Below are 17,962 nucleotides of genomic sequence, written 5' to 3'. Positions count from 1 at the left end.
GAAAAGTCTCCCCCTGGTGGGAGAAGGATTTTCTGCCATGAAATTAAATGGAAAGTCTTTCCCATCATCAAAGCAGGCAAAGACTGCAACAGTAATGATCCAAGAATCAGAAGTCTCGAGCTCCACATAGTATTGACTCTACAGTATATTCTCAACTAAATCTTTGGTGTCTTACTGTCAATAATTAACTTGAATATTTTAGAACACAATAGTTTCCTATAAAATTGCTTCAGTGACAGCTCAGGTTTTTTCCTGCTGTGTTACTTAAATGCAGCCTCATTTTACAACAACTTCTTGAATTTACTACTTTAGAATAATTTGAATTTATCACTGTACATGAAGAATATTCTTTCTTTGGAATGACATGAAAATACCAATAAGTTGGGCTTTTATTTATCATGGTGCTGTCTTTCTTTTTTCTTTAACAGCACATATGTTCCAGTTCCAAGGAAAATCAAAGTCAAAAAAGAAAAGGTGAGCAGTGCTGGTTTGTGGATTTGTTCTGCTAATTTATTTGTAGGTCTTTTGCCTGTTTGGGAGACTGCAAGAATCCAAGCAAGCCCTTGACATTGATAAAAAGTTGCAGCCAAAATACAGACACTTTCAAAGGCTCAGCTAAGATAAAGATTTGGCTCCTGAGTGCCATTTAGGCCATAGATCGACCACTAAATAACTGTGGTTGGAAAGAAATTGCTTTTGTGGCTATGCCATTGCACGAGCTCTGTTCTAAAGGCTGCATCACTTCCTCTGGTGCTGCTCAGGAACATTCAAAGTGCAGCATTGTCCTGCACAATAACTGCTCTGTTCCTACCCATTGCAGCCATTTGTATGTAATGATACTGAGGAGAGACTTCAGAGGTTTTCCAAAATAATTTTAACATTTGAACACCAAGGGTGTTCCTGACTCCCAGGTCAGTAATAAGGAGCTAAGTGAGCTCTGAACAAATGAAGCTGTGTGTTTCCAGGTCAGTGGAGAATTCCTGGTGCTAGGCTCTTAGCCCACAGCTGCAGTAATTACCTGTACCCAATTAACCAAGCTTGGAGGCTGAGCTCAGGCCAAGCCCAGCAAGGTTTTGCTCCAGGTGTGTTACAGCTCTCACAGGCAATGCTCAAGCACAGTTTGCATGAGAGCACAGACAGGGACAGGCTGGGGGCAGGATTTGCCATGGGGTTAATTCCCATGGAGGAACTTCAGCCCCTGTGCAAAGACTTCCGCTGTTGTAGCTGCATGGTTTGAGAGTACAATCAAGGCAGGCTGTGTGGGAGAGGAAGAACCTCTTCCATGGAGCTTCCAGAAAAATAGAGATCTCATTCTCTTAGCCTTTGGACAGACTGATTTTCCAAAGAAGTACAGTGTCTAATCCATCAAGGGCTGTTAAAGCCTGACATTAGTTCCAGATCATTAAAATTACAAATTAAAGCACATACCTTTCATTCAAGAGGCCAGGTTTTGCCAAAGCCTTCAGGTGAGACCCTGAGCTAATATTAGTTTATTTTCGTTCGCTTCAAACCATGGACCTCTAGGGTGCAGTAAATAATCCCTTAGCTCATCCTGACCTATTCTGAGGTACAGGATAACCTCTGCAAGACCCCTGTGAGAAGCACCAGGGCAGGTTGTTAAATTCACAACTCAGCTGAGGGGCAGAGCCCAGGGTGCAGTGATATGCAGCAGCTTCCTGAGCATGAGAGGAGATGCCTGTGTTTCTTCCCACACTGTGCAATGCAAAACAGCCTGTGAGAAGAGATTACACACGGATGCAATATCAGCAATTAACCTCTGACTCTCTAAAAGGAAAAGCCCTGCAGCTAACCACATAGCACTGAAATGCTGTCACTCCAATTACAAACACAGCGTGGAGGGAAAAGTCTCTGCCTCATTCAGGGGAGGGGGTTCAAACCAAGGGCTCCTACCAGTCCTTGGATTTACTGTACTCTCAGGTCTTATCTTAAGTGCTCTGTCTCTGGGAGATGACCTTTGTGAGATAAACAAATGCATTTTATGTCTTGTAAGAAAAAAACATACAGCATAGAAAATGGCATGTTTGAAAAACAGGATAAAAGAAGCATGCATGACCTGATAGGCTTCCTGAGGTCCTTGGTTTCCTTAGTTCTGTACCTGTAGAGATACCAAGACATGGCTGGCACATTGTGCAGAAGAGGCAGTTGTTCTTATGTTCCTGCTCAAACTGATGGGAGCTGATGATCTTAGGGGTCTTTTCCAACCTAAATTAATCCATGGCTTTGTGAAACCATGTCATGGCATCTCATGTTTGCCTTGTTCAGGACTCCAGCTCCTCAGAGCTCACCTGCAGGGTGCTTCAAGGAGAGCTGAATGGCCAATGCCTAATTTCCATCTCAGTTGTGCTGTTTCATTCCCATTAGTTTCAGTAGGAATCTCCAGGATTTACATTACTGTAAGCAGGAGGGATATCAAGACCAAGGAAGGGCTGTTGATATGTAATTGCACATGGGAAATGCACTTAATATGGGACTTATTTTAGCCTTTTATTTGCCTTCAAGAATAACTATTATTCCTTTCTTACCCCATCCTCTACCCCGGTGTCCTTTAGGAATGATGTGCTACCATTGTTTTTTCCCCAGGGTATGTTACTAATGAGTCTCTCTCCAATTTTGCCTAGATCCTAGTTTATAATCCAGCTTTCATGAAATACATCTATGAAAACTGGCTGGAGCATCATGGGAGATACCCCTCCACAGGCCTTCTGTCTTTGATGTTTGCTCTCCATGTATGCGATGAGGTAAAGTCTGTCTGTGTGTGGATATATTGATAAAAATCAGGACATTTCACACTGGAGAGCCAGGAACAACCCCTGGCCACTCACTCAGCCTTTGTTTCCCCCTCTCCACCTTCTCTTCAGACATGTGCAAACTCCTCAGAAGCATGCAGACACACTCCAGTGCCAGTGATGGATTTTTTTAATGTCAGCAAATTGTAGGGTTTGCTATGTACTCCAGGAGAATATAATTAAACAGAAACAGAGATTCCAGCTGGTATCAAAAGACATCTAAACATGAATGGTGTCTGTGCCCGTCTTGCTAGTGAAAGTTTGAATTATGTTTTATCTCCTGTTTTCAAACTCAGGCTTGTGGGTTTATAATGTAGGTTGCAGTAAGTGCCTTTGCTCCAGCAGTCACTTGGGGAAATTCCCTGGTTTGAGTGATGTGAGGTGCTCCAAGGTGACTGGAGACTCAGCTAGTTAGAGTAAGGCCAGGTCAGCTCTACAAAATCCAGCAAGTATGGGCTTGTCAGCATGGGGCATCAAAATCACTTTGCTGGCAAAATCCCTGTCCTGGACACACATCTGCTGCTGACTTTTGGTCCCCCAGGCCTGTTCTGCTTGGAGAGATGATGGAAATACTCCTAAAGATACTGGAAGAAACTCTGTCATAGTCACAGCAGATTGGCTGGAGTTTGTTTTCTGGTGAGCAGGCAATGAACAGGGCTCTGACATTACCCAAAACAGCTCAAAAATAGCTCATATTTGAATGGACCTGGGTGTGGTTGATTTAGGGAGCCGCTTTGGGGCTATGACCCATTCTAATCCAGTCAGACATTTCACCACTCTCAGTTTAAATAAATCAGTGGTGATGTTTGGACTGTTACTATCAGATGAAACAGGCATAGCCATCAGCAAACAAGCCTTTGGGAGGGGAGAGGCTGTAGCTGGGTGCACATGCAAAGAACATAAAATCCATCTTTCTCTGGAGTAACTGCAAATATCATATAATCAAGCATATAAGTGTAGTCATCTTGGGTCATTATTTGGAAGACCAGGAGCAAACCAAATTTTTTTTCACTTTTTGTGGTTTAAATCAGCTGAAGAGGAGATTCCCATCCCAAGCCATGGATCTCCTGAGGACAATCATGCTTAAGGGATAGGAATGCACTTGCATATTGCTAAAGAAGAATTAATGTATAGAAATCTCCTTTTCCCTCTGAGCTGAGGTCTGGTGGTGTCTCAGCATAGCTTAGGATGTCACATGCCATGGGTAGGCCTTGGGCTGTTTCTCTGTGGTCCTGTCATGCAGCAGGAGAGCTCAGGATGCCACTGAGTACCTCAGGTGCTGCTGCCTGTAAATATACTGAGAATAAAGAGTTTCTTCAGCACTTCAGATGTAAAGCAGTTGTTTTCCAGTCCATAACTCTAGTTCTCCCTTCCCTCCTAGGTCAATGTGTATGGCTTTGGAGCAGACAGCAAAGGACACTGGCACCATTACTGGGAGAACAACACTTCAGGTGGGGCTTTCCGGAAGACTGGCGTCCACGACGGGGACTTTGAGTTCAATATAACTTTGACTCTTGCCTCCATTGAAAAAATAAAATTCTTCAAGGGCAGATGACCCTGGCCATGGGGACAAGTGGGGGCTGCAATTTCCAGCATGCAGCAGAAGAAAGCTCAGTGCAGATGATCTGGGCACCAGCCAGGTTTGAATGCGTGGATCTGCATTGGTGAGTTTGGAGCATCTCACGCCGCAGGGACGAGGCCAAGGCTTCCAAGCTGCACATGATTCCCCATCCTGGGATAGCTGGGAGCTGCCAGTCAGCTGGAATAAATTAATCTCTGCTTAGGCACTATGGCTCAATTCTTGAATTACTGACGAAAGATCTGCCTGTTGCAATTAGAGGAAGCCTGAGCACAGGAACTGCTGTCTGTGTGTCTGTTCTCTCCTCAAGCAAGGCAGCAGATCCTTGAAGAAGAGTGAAAATGACTTCTGGGACCTGAAATCTGCTAAGGCAGCTGTGAACATCATAGTAAGGATTACCTCAAAGAAATTAATTCACTTCTGCTGTTGATCTTTTTGAACCACCTCTTCTCTGTTCTCTTATTGCTTCTGTTTTCATGCTGTATTAAGGAAAAACATGATGAAGTTGCCTGGAGGAGTAAATATTTCGACCATTGCCTCATTTTGCATTGATAGTGTCTAGAAAATATGAATCAAATCATCTCATGTATTATTTAATATTGCTTCCTACACAGCCATAATGATGGAGAAAATAATACTGAAAACTCCAGGAGAAAAAATGGCCTTTTTAGCCACTTGTTTGTCTCATTTGGTTATATGTAATTTTTGGGGGTTTTGGGGGTATTTTGGTGGAAAATACTCTAGATTTTTCTTTTATTATTATTATTTTTTTATTTAATCAGTTTAAAATTGGAAAGTGGACTTTCTTCAAGTCATTTATATGTGCCTTTTATAATTGTGCAACAAATGTGATTTTTTTTTAATATGACAAACCCTAAATTCAACATTTTTATAAAAGGGGGAAAAATTAACCAAAGTTTAGCTTCTGTCTGGTATGCTTTTGTAGTCAAAACCAATAATAACAACTCCTATATTGTATTTGAACAAACACAAACAAGACAATTTTTGAAGGTAGCTTTTACCTTTTTTATGGGAAAATATTCAAAAGTCACAAGGAAAAATTTCTTCTTAATTTTTTTTTGCAAGTTTAAAAATGCAGTATCTCTTTACAAGGTCTCTATCCAAAATGGAAAAAAAAAATCATGGTTTGGAATATTAACTAGTTCTACACTAAGAATCTTTTGCTCTGTAGCAGCACCTACAAAGACACAATCTGTCCAAGCTGATCTTAGAGCATGAGACAGATTTCAAAATCATGTACATCTCTGGAGAAATGAGTATATTGATGTCAGTACCTCCAGGCAGTGAAATGAGGGAAGTTACAGGGGGGTTTTATACTCACAGATTTTTGCTGGAATCAATGCATTAGAGCTTCAAGGACAGATAAAGTGTAAATCCAGCTTCAGTCAGTGAAGAATAGAAAACTGTGGTCTTTTCTTCTCCATATGATGAAAACAGGACTTATGGATTATGGATCCACTTTCAGCCTTGGTGAAACCAGAGGAGTTCTTGCCACAGACTTCAAAGGACTTTTGATCAGGCTTGGGGAAAATGGCATATTTAATTTTTAATGTATCACATTGGTTGGAATTTCTGGCAAAAGAAACCATCATCTAAACGTCCTCTCTTCTATGCACCAGTTGTGGCAGAGTGTCCAAGCAGATGAGTTTCTGAGCCAGTGAAAACCCTTCAACAGTGAAGAGCTTCATCCAAGATTTATCCCCTTGTCTTTCTGCACCAGCTGGTACCAGTGAGGTGCCCTCCAAGGCAGCAGCACATGGCACAGTGGCATGGGCACAGTGGCATGGGCACTGGAATTTTGGGCCACAGCACCCCTCGCCAACACGAATTGCTTTTCCCACGTGAGTATTACTGGACTTGTGGCTCATAAAGAGCCAAGAATGCCAAATGTCTGTGTGGGAACTGAGCTCCCTCAGCTCGTGTGACCCTTCATTGCAGCAATATGGAAAGGGCAGGATTTTCAAATCCTCAAATCCTCATGATGAGACCTGTTCACAGTCCTCATGTCAAGAAGCCATTTCCCAGCATGAGCTGACCTGGGTGTCACAGGCACAGCAGATTTGATGGGCTCACTGTTTTCTACAAGTCCTTTGTGAGAGAATGAAGCATTACTGCCTGAACCATGTTTGTTTGCTGTAAGGATTCCAGCTTGTTTAGATTGCTGTTAATCAATATGGCTCTTGTGAGATGCTGCAGTAATACAAACAAAGCAAGTTTAAGAGGTAAAAGACTACGTGTAAAATGCCAGTCAGAGCTTCACAGTGTGACTGTATTTTGGAGCTTCAAGTACTTTTCTTTTTTCCTCGTGGACAAATATGAGTAATTCAGAAACATTGACTGCTCTTTCAGTCATTTGTAGAAAGACTTGGAAGAAAACTCATGGTGATTAAATCCCCTTGATTTTTTGTTGGTTTTTTGGGTTTTTTTCTTTTTTTATCACAGGGGTCAATTTGGTATCAAAAACAGTGGAAAAAGAAGCCAGCTACATTCTAGCCTGTGTTGTTTGAAAGTTTCTTTTTTCTGTTCTAATAAAATTTCCATTTCCCCCTGAACATTCTGCCTCTGACAGCACATATAAAACCTCATGGCTCATACATGCAGCTAGATTTAGTGTCTTCATCATGGAACAAGCTGCAATTCCCATTTAATTTTGTTGCCAACAGCAAGCAGTAAGTGTGTACCACTGATGTCCATTTTTCACAGTGTAGGGAGAGCAGAGTGGATCTCTCCAGGTGTAGGATGAGGAATAGTCTGTGCCATCACGTTTCTATTCCAGGGGAACTTTTTCCAGAGTCCTTTAGGCAGCTGACTGTTGTGTTAGAGTCTTGTCTCAGTTTCTCCACAATTTTGCTGCTCTTTCAATTGCCTTCAGAATCAGGAGATACCAACAGGTGATGCTGAGGGAAGAATTAATTCCTTCTGGCCTTGTTGAAGACTGTTTTCTTGCTACAAACTTCTTGGGTTTATTTAGTTTAAAAGAACTAAGGAAAACATTTAACAACATGTCAAGGCTTCAAATTCTTGGACTGTATTTGCCACCACTGCAAAATCTCTGAAGCACTCCTTGAGTGTGTGTTGTGTTTTTTACCAAAGCCAAATCTCTTGAGCACTTTTTTCCTCCCATGTCCAGGTTTTCTTTGTACTTTTCTCTGACTACACAATCAATTATGATTTTTTTCTCTAATGGTGGGAGTCTCACACAATCATTTGTTGACATTTTATTTATTTAATTTTTCAGTATTATATGAATCAAAATAAATTTTTTATTGTAATCGAATCAAAGTGTTTCTGTGCACACTTCTTTTTCCACAGTATTTTCATTAACTCCTAGAACCTCCTCTGTCACATAACAGCGTAATGAAGCTTATTCCACTTCCTCACACCCATCTAGTCATACTCAATGATCTTAGAGGTCTTTTCCAGCCTTTATGATTCTGTGATCCCAGGGGGGACATTGGCATGTTTCAGGCTGCTTGTGGTCATCACACTGCTCCCATGGCCTCCCTGGAGAAAAGAAATTGAGCTTAATGTGCATGTGGTCTCCTGATGGATCTATGCTCTGTTTAAGGGATAAATAAGGGAAGATAATGCAGGCTCAGAAATCAGTGACTTGAGAAGAAATTCAGTTTGTGTGAGCTGGCTGAGATCTGAGGACCCACCCCAGGTCCCTGTTTTCAGGGTCACACAGGCACTGCAGTCATGGCTGGCTGAGCTGTCCATGAAGAACCCCTCCAGGAGATGGATCCCCATGGTCAGGTGTCCCCTCAGCAGGTGACACCCACATCTGCATGACCACCTGCAAACACCACCTTGGCTGTTTCTCATCAGCTGCTCCCTTTCCTTATCCGTCCTTTCCTTTTCCTTGTTTAGGGGACTGAGCAGGGTGGATGGTCTGGCAAGGATGTAGGGTGCCCTTTGAAATGGAACCATCCTGGTGGAAGGAGCTCAGGGAGCCACCAGAGCTGTGGCTCACCACAGGCAGGGTGAGCTGGTCACTGTAGGAGCTGCTGTCTAGTGTGACCTTCAGAGGATCAGGTTCTCTTGACACTTTGCTTTTCAGCCCAGACTCTAGACATGCTGCATCAGTGGGATATTAATGGATACAGCCCAGCCAGAATCACACTTGTTGAAAATAGGTGGGAAGTAGAGACACACAGGCCTGAGGAGCTGTTCCATCACTTCAGGTGCAGAGGAGATGCAAAGCATTTGCTCCTCTGTATCCTCAGCAAAGCAAAACAACACCAAGGAACAGCTCTCTTGGAACTCATTTTGTATTTTGCTTCACGTCCACTCACAAAAGGTGCAATGCAATGCAGCTTCCAGATCTGAAATTATTTTGTCAGGAAAGTAATTTGCATAAAATTACAGTCTGGAAACCGCTTGAGACAAGTAAGACATGCAGCAACAACAGCAGACAGATGGACCAGCCACAGGACTTGGACAGAGGACTTTGCTTATACCATCAAATGAAGAACAAAAGGACCCACAGGGGATCTGTATGGCTTCAGTCCATGGCGTGGGTTCCTTTGATGGCTCACAGTCAGAATAGCAATTAAACCCAATGAATGAAAAGGCAAAGGAGTCCCTTGCCACCCTTAAAAATCTGATTTCCCTTGTCTTTTCTATAGAATTTGAGGAAGTTGATCTCATTACATTTATTGTCTCCAGGCAATATGAAATAAAATAGGGTTCACACAGTGAAAAGGTCTTCATGGTCAGGTACTTGTATGCAGAGGCAAATCTCTGTGTTTTCAGTTAAATTTTCTCCTATAGGAAATTTACTATGTTGATCTACTCCTTAGCTTGAAGTTTCTAAGGTAACCTTTTGCTGGCAGAATATAAACATATCCTTGTGGGAGTTTGTCTGTCCCCATGATATTAACACTCCTATTAAGGCAGGCCTTTTTCCACAATAGTTTCCCCATAATCAGAGACTCCAGAGTTACACAGGCACTGCCAGCTGGCCTCCCTGTCCACCCAGATCACTGAGGAAAGCCTCCTAGGCTGTGCCACCAACACTGCATCCTGCAGCACCACCAGGGATGCCCCAAATTGAGTGTTACATCAAGGAGCCCCTCATGGCCTTTTCTCCCCATGTGCATTTTTGTGCTCCTCTCCTTGCTTGAGCTGCCACCCCCAGGGAAGCTGCACATTGCTCCCCCAAACCCACACTCTGGGGCTGGGCTGTGAATGGACTGGCCATACTTGAGCTGTTCTATAAAGTGTTTTTTTCAGTGGTTTTTTGGGTTTGCAGCCACATCCCATGGTCAGCCTGTGCAAAGACCAGAGGGTTTCACATGGTCCAAAATAGCAGAGTGATTTCATACCATCAGTCACAGAGCCAATCACAGAATCATTGTGTCCTGGGGTAGCTTTATGATGCTGAATTGTATCCCCATTCATCCCCAGAAATAAGTTTTGTGCCTTTAAAACCAGATCCAAGAGAGAAGTGGGGGATAAAGAAAAGTGAAAATTTTTTGCTGCTGTATAAAAAACATGGAGATTGTTGGATAGAATGGTTGGGTTGGAAGGGACCTTCTAGATCATCCAGTTCCAACCCTGCTGCCATGGGCAGGGACACCTTCCACTAGACCAGGCTGCTCTGAGATCCATCCAACCTGGGCTTGAACACTTCCAGGGATGGGGCAGCCACAGCTTCTCTGGGCAATCTGTGCATCACCACCCTCACTGTAAATAATTTCTTAATGACATCTAATGTAAATCTCTTGTCTGTTAATTTAAAACTGTTCCCCCTTGTCCCAGCACTATTTCAGCTCCTCTTTCTCCTTTAAATGTGGAAGGACTCAGGTATCAGAGGGTGGGTGAGTGTGAGCAAGTTCCCCAAGATGCTGATGGGCACAGAGCTCCTGCTGAAGAGGTAAAATCACAGAAAAAAGGTGTGGGAGAAACTGATGACTGATGGTTCTTCACTGGGGACACCAAAGAGCTGGCTGCAGGGAGAAATTCTGCAAGCTGACAGGCCCTGTCATCTGAGGGTTTGATTTTAATAGGTAGGTAAGGAAATAGAAATAAACAGGTTTAAATGTGAAGACAGGATATATAAAAATAAAGCAAATGGATCTTTTGGAGAACATGGTGATGAAAAGTAGATTGTAAATAGTTTTACCCATTTGTTTGGTTCATCAAAGTAGTTGGGCCAGGAGTGAATTAGGCTGGTGATGCTTTTGGGCACAAATGTGATTTGACCCTGGCCAGCAGCCAAGCACCACACAGCCCCTCAGTCACTCCCCACAGCCACCAACCCAAAGCACAGCAGTGTACGGGTGTAGGAATAAAGCTAACTCCATTCCAGGCAGACTAAAATAAACTAGATACTGGAGGAATCTTGTGGATTCCAGGGGATCTCTGGAAGTCTGCAAACATGTATTGACAACAACACCTGAAATAAATCTAGGTCAAATTTGCACCTAACTACCTCAGTTGCTGGGTGCTTCTCATTACTCATCCATCCCAGAAATATCCCACTGTAACCAGGTGAGATTAATACTCACCATTAATACTCACCACTAGCAGTAAAGACAGGAAAGTAGCTGAAGAAACTACAAGCTGCTTCAGGGGGAATGCGCCTGGGGCATTGGTGGCTCTTCACTTCTTGTTATTTGTAGGGGCTGGAATAACATTTTAGACCAAAAGCCTGGGGCAGTGAGAAATCTCTGTTATGTGGCTGTGGGAATGGTGTTTGCTCCTTCCCTGAAGGTGGGTACCATTCCACTTCTCTGTGGTGGCTTCCTGTGGGCCAAGGGAATGTCACTGCTTGTCACCAGTTGAAGGTTTTTCAACATGGCTTTACAGCTTAGCAGATAGATGCAGCAGATGCACACAAATGAAGCCAGAACAGTGTTTTTTATTTCCTATAATAAGCAAAGGGATGGGAAACATCAGCATGCACACAGATTAATGGGCCTTTGAGCAGTGAGATGTGATTAACTCATTTTAGTCAGCGCTGGGGATCTCAGCACCTCATTAGCTCTTTCATTAATGGTTACAACTAATATCTGATTAGTGTCTGTTTGCCAGTAATGAGTTCTCCTTCCTAATGGAGACTGAGTTTGCCACTGTGTGACAGAGAAAGGAAGAGGGAAGGAGCTGGTTAATCACTGTGCTGAGGGGCACTTTGCCATCATGGTCTGACCCAGCTGTCCCCCTTGCTGGCCCTGCCACCCTGGCACAGACAAACCTGCCCTGTGCCAAGTGCACCCAGCCAGGCAAAGGGAGAATCCCCAATTCTGGCTCCCTAAATCGGCCTGAGCTGGGTGTCAGAAGTGGGACACCATGGAGGGACTGACACCCTGCCCAGGCCAAGGGGTACCAGGGGCAACAAGGGACAGCAGATGCACAGTGGTGGGAGAAGAAACCCTGGACAGAGACAGGGAGCAGCAGCTGCTCTCACATGCAGCATTCAGTGCACTGATTTGTTTTCTAATAGATTTTTCTAACAGACTTTAATCATTTCCCCACTAGAGCGTGCTCTTTTCCCGTTCCCATGAGTTATCCCTGGATCCTGGAGCAGTGTCACATCACAGGCTCAGAGTGTGTTCCCTCCTGACATTTCTATCTCCACAGCTGTAAGGCTTGGGATCTATTTGCTGAATCTATCAATTTTGGCCTCTGGGTAATAACTAAATGCAAGAGCCCACAGGCGATGAGGGAGAACAAGATGGGAGACGTTCTGCAAGGCTTCACACCCTAAGGGTTCCTATCAGTGCTGCTTTCTGTGCAGTTTTGCTTTCGGTTTGAAGGGGGACAGCACTCCCAGATATGTTGTGGATTTTTACTTCTACTGACCCTATAGAAATGCTCATCATAGAGGAAAAAAAAAAAATTCTTCCCTTGCAACCTAATTCCTGATAAGAACACATATTTGGGAGTCCTGGCTATGTTGTAGCGGTACAAAACTTTTATTTGGGGATGTAAAAGGCTTTAGTTATAGCAGACAAAATGTCTTTTGTGAACCATAAAGGCAACTCAGTTATTTCTAGAGGGGCTTTCATGTTATGTTACCAATACCATCAGCTTGTGTAGTTTTGGATTTATTTGTTCTCAGCTGTGGTACCAAATGTTAAATGAGGCACAGATATATTGTAAAAAACAATCAATGCTGTAAATTAATTATCTGTTCAATGAAAACAGAAGGTCTATCTGGCTGCTGGCTGCCAGCAGTGTGTGAGTTCTTTATCCAGTGCTTTCTTCATGATAATGGGAAGCACAGAAAGGCTCATCCACCAGCTCTAGACATCCTTCCAGGAACAGCCAACTATTCATTCCTGTGGCTACATCAGCACTGCTCAGAGTTAATTTTCTAGAGCTGGTCTCACCCACAGTGCTGAGGACGAGTTCTCTCCAGCTGACTCACCATGTCTGTTCTGATCAGCACCTAACCCTGCATCTCCTGCAGCCCCAAGGACTGTCCCTGTACTAAAATAATATCATTCCTTAAACTCATGTATGTAAACAAAAGTGTATGAGATAATGTAGGAGCACTGCAGCAGCAGCATCAGAGTGGCATTCCTGTGAGGTGAAGCTGAATGTTTCCACTGTGTCCCCAGAGGTGGCAGGAAGGGAATGCTGGACATTGCAAAGGGTGACCTGGCAGCTGGCACTTAAGAGGCATGTTCTGGGATGTGTTGATATATGTAGATATACAAACATAATAAAAGTAGGATGCAATGAGATAGGTCATATTCCATTCTTGTGGCCAAGGGCATGGAGTATGACTGCACAGCTAAACCTCACTGTCTTAAAAATACTGGATGGCTTCATCTCTGCTGTCTTTGGGAACAGTTCTTGGCTCATGCTGTGTCCCAGGCACAGTCTGTGGAGGGATGAATAGCCACGAGCTCAAACAGTGCCAGGAAACACACTATGGACTAAATAGCATTGGTGGACTAAATAATATTGGACTAAATAACTATGGAATAAATAACTATGGACTAAATAACATTGATGATATCAGGTCCTGGTTAGTCCCTAGCCTAGTTAGTCCCTGAGCCTTCTTTTCTACCATATGAGCTAATAGTGTATAAAAAGGCCAAGAAATGCTGTGTGGCTTTGATGCCTTGCCCTTCTGTGAAGGGGAGGTGAAGATGGCTGAGACATGTTCATTTCTGTAGATCAAATGGAGAGAAGCAACAATGGCCATGCACTGCAGCTTGGGAGGTTCAGGCTGGACATTGGGCAGGAGCCCTTTCTCACCAGGAGGGTGAGAAGGAAACAGGTCAGCCAGGAGAAGAAATGGGACCTCTGTCCCTGGAGAACATCAGGGCATGGCTGGATAAAGCCATGGCTGGTCCCATACAGAACTATGGATTCCCTCTTGGGTCAGACACCTCCCAAGAGTCCTTTCAGCTGAGGTTTCCAGGGAGAAAAAACACTGATTGAACAGTATTTTTGTGTTGATGTGCAAGGCTGGGGTTACAGGATTATGGCAGTGGGCTACTCCAGGAGGGGAATGGCTCTGGTGAACCAGCTGATCTTGCAGGGTTTGGAACAAAAGACAAAAGAATTCCTTTAAACTCATCAGGGAAGAGTCTCTGTCATCCAGGTTGTTTGGGGAGAGGCTCTATTTTGCAGGAAGGATAGAGATTACTGTGCTTACAGCAAATGTTGGCCTCACAACTGGCACAGAACAACTTTATTTCTTTGTGTTTCATTTGATTATGATGCCCTTCAGACCCTCCACTCCTGTGCAGTCCTTCAGCACAGCAATGCTTGGCCATGTTCTCATGGATGTAGATCATCTCCCCCAGAGGTCAAACCTCCATCAATTTACACCAGGCAGTATGATTTTCCATTAGTCCCAGAAAAAACAAAAGAGAATTTTTTAAAATCACCGATTTTGTAATCACCTGCACCCTCTCCTTGAATTTAACTTTCTGGATCTGGATTTATGGGAATGCCACATGGCATTTATAGATAGGCCATACTTGGTATCCATTCCATTCAACTCTTTCAGCATGTCTTTTGTCAAACTATTGCCTGGAGCTCAGCACAGGAAGATCTGGGCCTTGACCAGACAGTTTTGATCTGCTCAGCAGCCATGAAAAAGAAAGCCTGGCAAAAATTAGTCAAATCTTTTCCTGTACCTCAACAGGTTCCTAGAAATCCTATCACTTAATGGCATCAGCAGGTTGTCACCAAAGTGACAGTGACATGGGGAGTCCTTGTTGCTGCAGCAAAAGTGTTCAGTGTCTTCATAATGGTGCCTGTCCTCACTACCAGATGTACAAACAGAGGACAAAAAGATTCCTACCCCCAAGATACACAGGCTATGTAAATATTTAATGTAGCTACTGTGCTACAAAGAATAATCAAGAAATGGAATTAATGACCGTATAATTTTTAAAATTATCTTAAACCTTATTTTTACAAAGTGGGTTGTATAGAAATATACATATATTTACACAACAAAAATCTAGCTGTCCTTGGAGCCTAACTTTTAATTTTTTTAACGTGTTGTCCAAATCTTTTTTTCCCACCTCCAAATTTTTAAGAGCTGTGGAGTAATCTTGAAAGTCTGAGAAAAGAGTAAAAAGGATCTGTATTTACAATGTAGCGTTAGGTTCTGCAACAAAGTGAAAATTTTCCTTGGAAAAAAATAATAACTTTAAGTTATTATTTAAAAAGTTATTAAATCCTGTTCTGTTTTGAAAAAAGCTTCATCTGTTTTGGAAAAAACCCTCATCTGTTTTTGAAAAAAACCTCATGTCATGGTTGCTTTAAGCATGAGGTTAACAGATTTCATCTACAACAGTTTATTCCATAGGTCAGTCATTTACCATTATCCAGGCCACTATTCCAAACTTTACCCTGACTGGACTTGTCATGCTCACAGTTATAAACTCCTGGACCTGATGAGCAGCATCCATCCCTGAGGAATCTCTCACCCCCCAACACCAGCCCTGCTGCTGAGCATTCACCCCAACCACTCCACTGACATCAGCCCAAAGCTGCCTGGGCACCGAGGTTGGTCTGACCCCATCGTGGCCTGAATCCAGTTTAGGACAGGGCACAGAGGCTGCTGAAGCCACCAGGAGATCTTTCCATTGTTTTAGTGGGTTTGGATGAGAACTGCAGGTGATATCCATGTCCCAAACATTTAGCACAGCTCTCATCCCCCCAGCTGGCTGCAATCAGATCCATGTTCCAGGTGCTGCCTCCTGGGAATAGTCCCCAAAACCAGGCCAGCAAGTGAGCAAACAACCAAGCAGAAAGGACAGCTGTGGGACAGGGTTTCAGTCTGTGTTTTATTGATCACTGTGGGCCCAGCCTGAGTCAGCTCAAATCCAGATCCCAGCAGAGCACTCTGCAGCAGAGGAAATGCCTCTCTGCCAGGGGCAGGCTGAGCCATCCCCGTGTTCCTTGCCATCTCCTCACTGTTCCTGCCCACTGCCAAGCAGGTGTTGGCCACCCACTGTTAGCTTTGACTCAGAGTGGGTTTGGCACTGCTCCTGTACCAGCAAGAGAGATGGCAATCAAAGCCCATGCATGTTTTCTTTTCCACTCGGTGGTTGGACTGGAACAATGGAAAGTGATTTATGCTGGAAAAGAGCTGTACAAAGAAAATGATGCCACGAATGCAGTCCCTACCAAAATGGGGATGGGCAAGGGAAGGCAGTTCACAGCACTCAGATCAGTAAAGTTACTTGTTCTGATTAAAAGCTCAATTGAGTTGTGGTTCCTGATACTGTGGAAAGGACAGAAATGTCATTTCATGGCTCATTCATTTCCTGTGGAAAGAACTAATTCTCTTGGAAAACTGTAAGCTCATTTCATAGCACAGTTGTCTGCGGAATGACATTCCTGGTCCAGGGAATGGAGGGAGAAAGGCCAAGTGCCCCTATTCTACCCAGCCCCATTAAGTCCAGGCTGACACCAGCCTGCCATCAGGAGGGGTCAGGTCCATCAGCCCTTCCCAAACATTTTCTTCCCCATCATCACCAGCACAATCAATTCAGAGAGGAGCAGGCAGCAAGCCCATTGGGGGTCCTGCTGTCAGCCCTCTATTCTGCCTGATTTTGGGTTATTTCTGACTTGGTGAGAACAGGAGTAGTGAGCTGACAGCTCCTGCTCCATTCCTCATGCCCTGCTCCATGCTGTAGCCTCAGGAAAGGCTCTGGCTCATCAGTTTGTTATTGATCCATGTCACAGCAGTTGTAATTGCAGGGATGGGAATAACAATTAAAGCAGTGGAAACAGTGTTGGCTGTGGGGGTTTCCAGAGGAGGAACATCTCCCATGCAGGGATGGGCAGAGGTGCTCCAGAGACTGCATGGTCAGGAGCAGAACACTCGGTCTCTGGTTCCCACTTTGCAAACCTGGAGGGAAGCCAGCCCACGTTCCTCTACCCAGACTTGATCACTTGTGCATCCACCTCATTTCTCCTGGCCTGAGGACAAGCTGGCCACTGGAACTCTTGAGGGTTGTTCAAAATCCTGGAAGGCAGAACTGAGCATCTCTGATGGGCACACAACATTTGGACAAGGGGAGCCCACTTGTGCAGGACATACAGAACTTTCCACTACCTTGAGATGATCTGCATAGTCCATGTGTCCTGCTGCTCTGTGCTGGATAAGAGAGCTCAGCATCCTAAGGTCCTCCCTTTTAAGGAAGAATTAAGCAGATTTTAAGCCAGAACAGTTTCACAGAACAAGAACAGACTAAGATCTCAACTGTTTAGAGCTAACAAAGCAGGATTTAACACAGTAGTCTTACTAAACAAAAAAAAAATAAATTGTTTTACAGAAGCTGGTAGAGCCCCAGCCCCACTGATACTTATTTTTTCCCCTTCCCATCCAAGCTACAGCTTGTGCAAGAGAGCAAGACTGCACTGGTGTAACTGTGAGGAGAAAAGGAGAGAGGTAAAAAGAGGGAGTGAGACATGTTACAGACATCTTTTATGGAAAATCCTTTCCTTAGGATTTTTTCTCCTGAGAAGCTGAGAATTCTCAGGAACAAAATGTAAACAATGAATATCTGCTGCTGTGGAATGCAACAGGTACATCTGTGATTGGTCTCATGTGGTTGTTTCTAATTAATGGCCAATCACAGTGAGCTGGCTCAGACTCTCTGTCCGAGCCACAAGTCTTTGTCATCATTCTTGCTTTTCTATTCTTAGCTAGCCTTCTGATGAAATCCTTTCTTCTATTCTTTTAGTATATTTTTAATATAACATATATAATAAAATAATAAATCAAGCCTTCTGAAACATGGAGTCAGATCCTCATCTCTTCCCTCATCCTCAGACCCCTGTGAACAAGGTCACAGAGCCCTGTCCCTGCCAGCAGCCAGGAGATGCCAGACTGGCTCTCCCATTTTGTGTCACCAGGAAGGGGCTGTGCAGATGCACAACCACATCTCTGGGCACAAGGGCAAACAGTAGCAGCAGCCCCTGCTCATGGGGAGGAGCCCAGATCTCCTTTTATTTTCTTCCCTGGTGAATCCATACTGATGGATGAGCTGCTCTGGAGGGACTGCCCCACACTGCTATAGGAACCAGCAATAACCAATAAACACAATTAACAGATTGCATCATCCTG

At 43.9% G+C, this 17,962-nt stretch overlaps 1 protein-coding gene across 2 annotated transcripts in view; it reads left to right on the top strand.

Moving 5' to 3' along the window:
* Positions 1-7,689, top strand: part of ST3GAL1 (ST3 beta-galactoside alpha-2,3-sialyltransferase 1) — a 79,160-nt gene extending 71,471 nt beyond the window's left edge. For both annotated transcript variants that reach the window (XM_059465919.1, XM_059465909.1), the window contains exons 5-7: positions 429-474; positions 2,640-2,759; positions 4,189-7,689. In XM_059465919.1, the coding sequence (XP_059321902.1) occupies positions 429-474; positions 2,640-2,759; positions 4,189-4,362 (340 nt within the window). In that variant the 3' untranslated portion in view covers positions 4,363-7,689. The remainder of the gene's footprint in view (positions 1-428; positions 475-2,639; positions 2,760-4,188) is intronic.
* The last annotated feature ends 10,273 nt before the right edge of the window (positions 7,690-17,962 follow it).

Source organism: Ammospiza nelsoni, chromosome 1 (genome assembly GCF_027579445.1).
Source record: "Ammospiza nelsoni isolate bAmmNel1 chromosome 1, bAmmNel1.pri, whole genome shotgun sequence".
Lineage (NCBI taxonomy): Eukaryota > Metazoa > Chordata > Aves > Passeriformes > Passerellidae > Ammospiza > Ammospiza nelsoni.
This window is presented reverse-complemented; position numbering and strand designations above follow the sequence as displayed.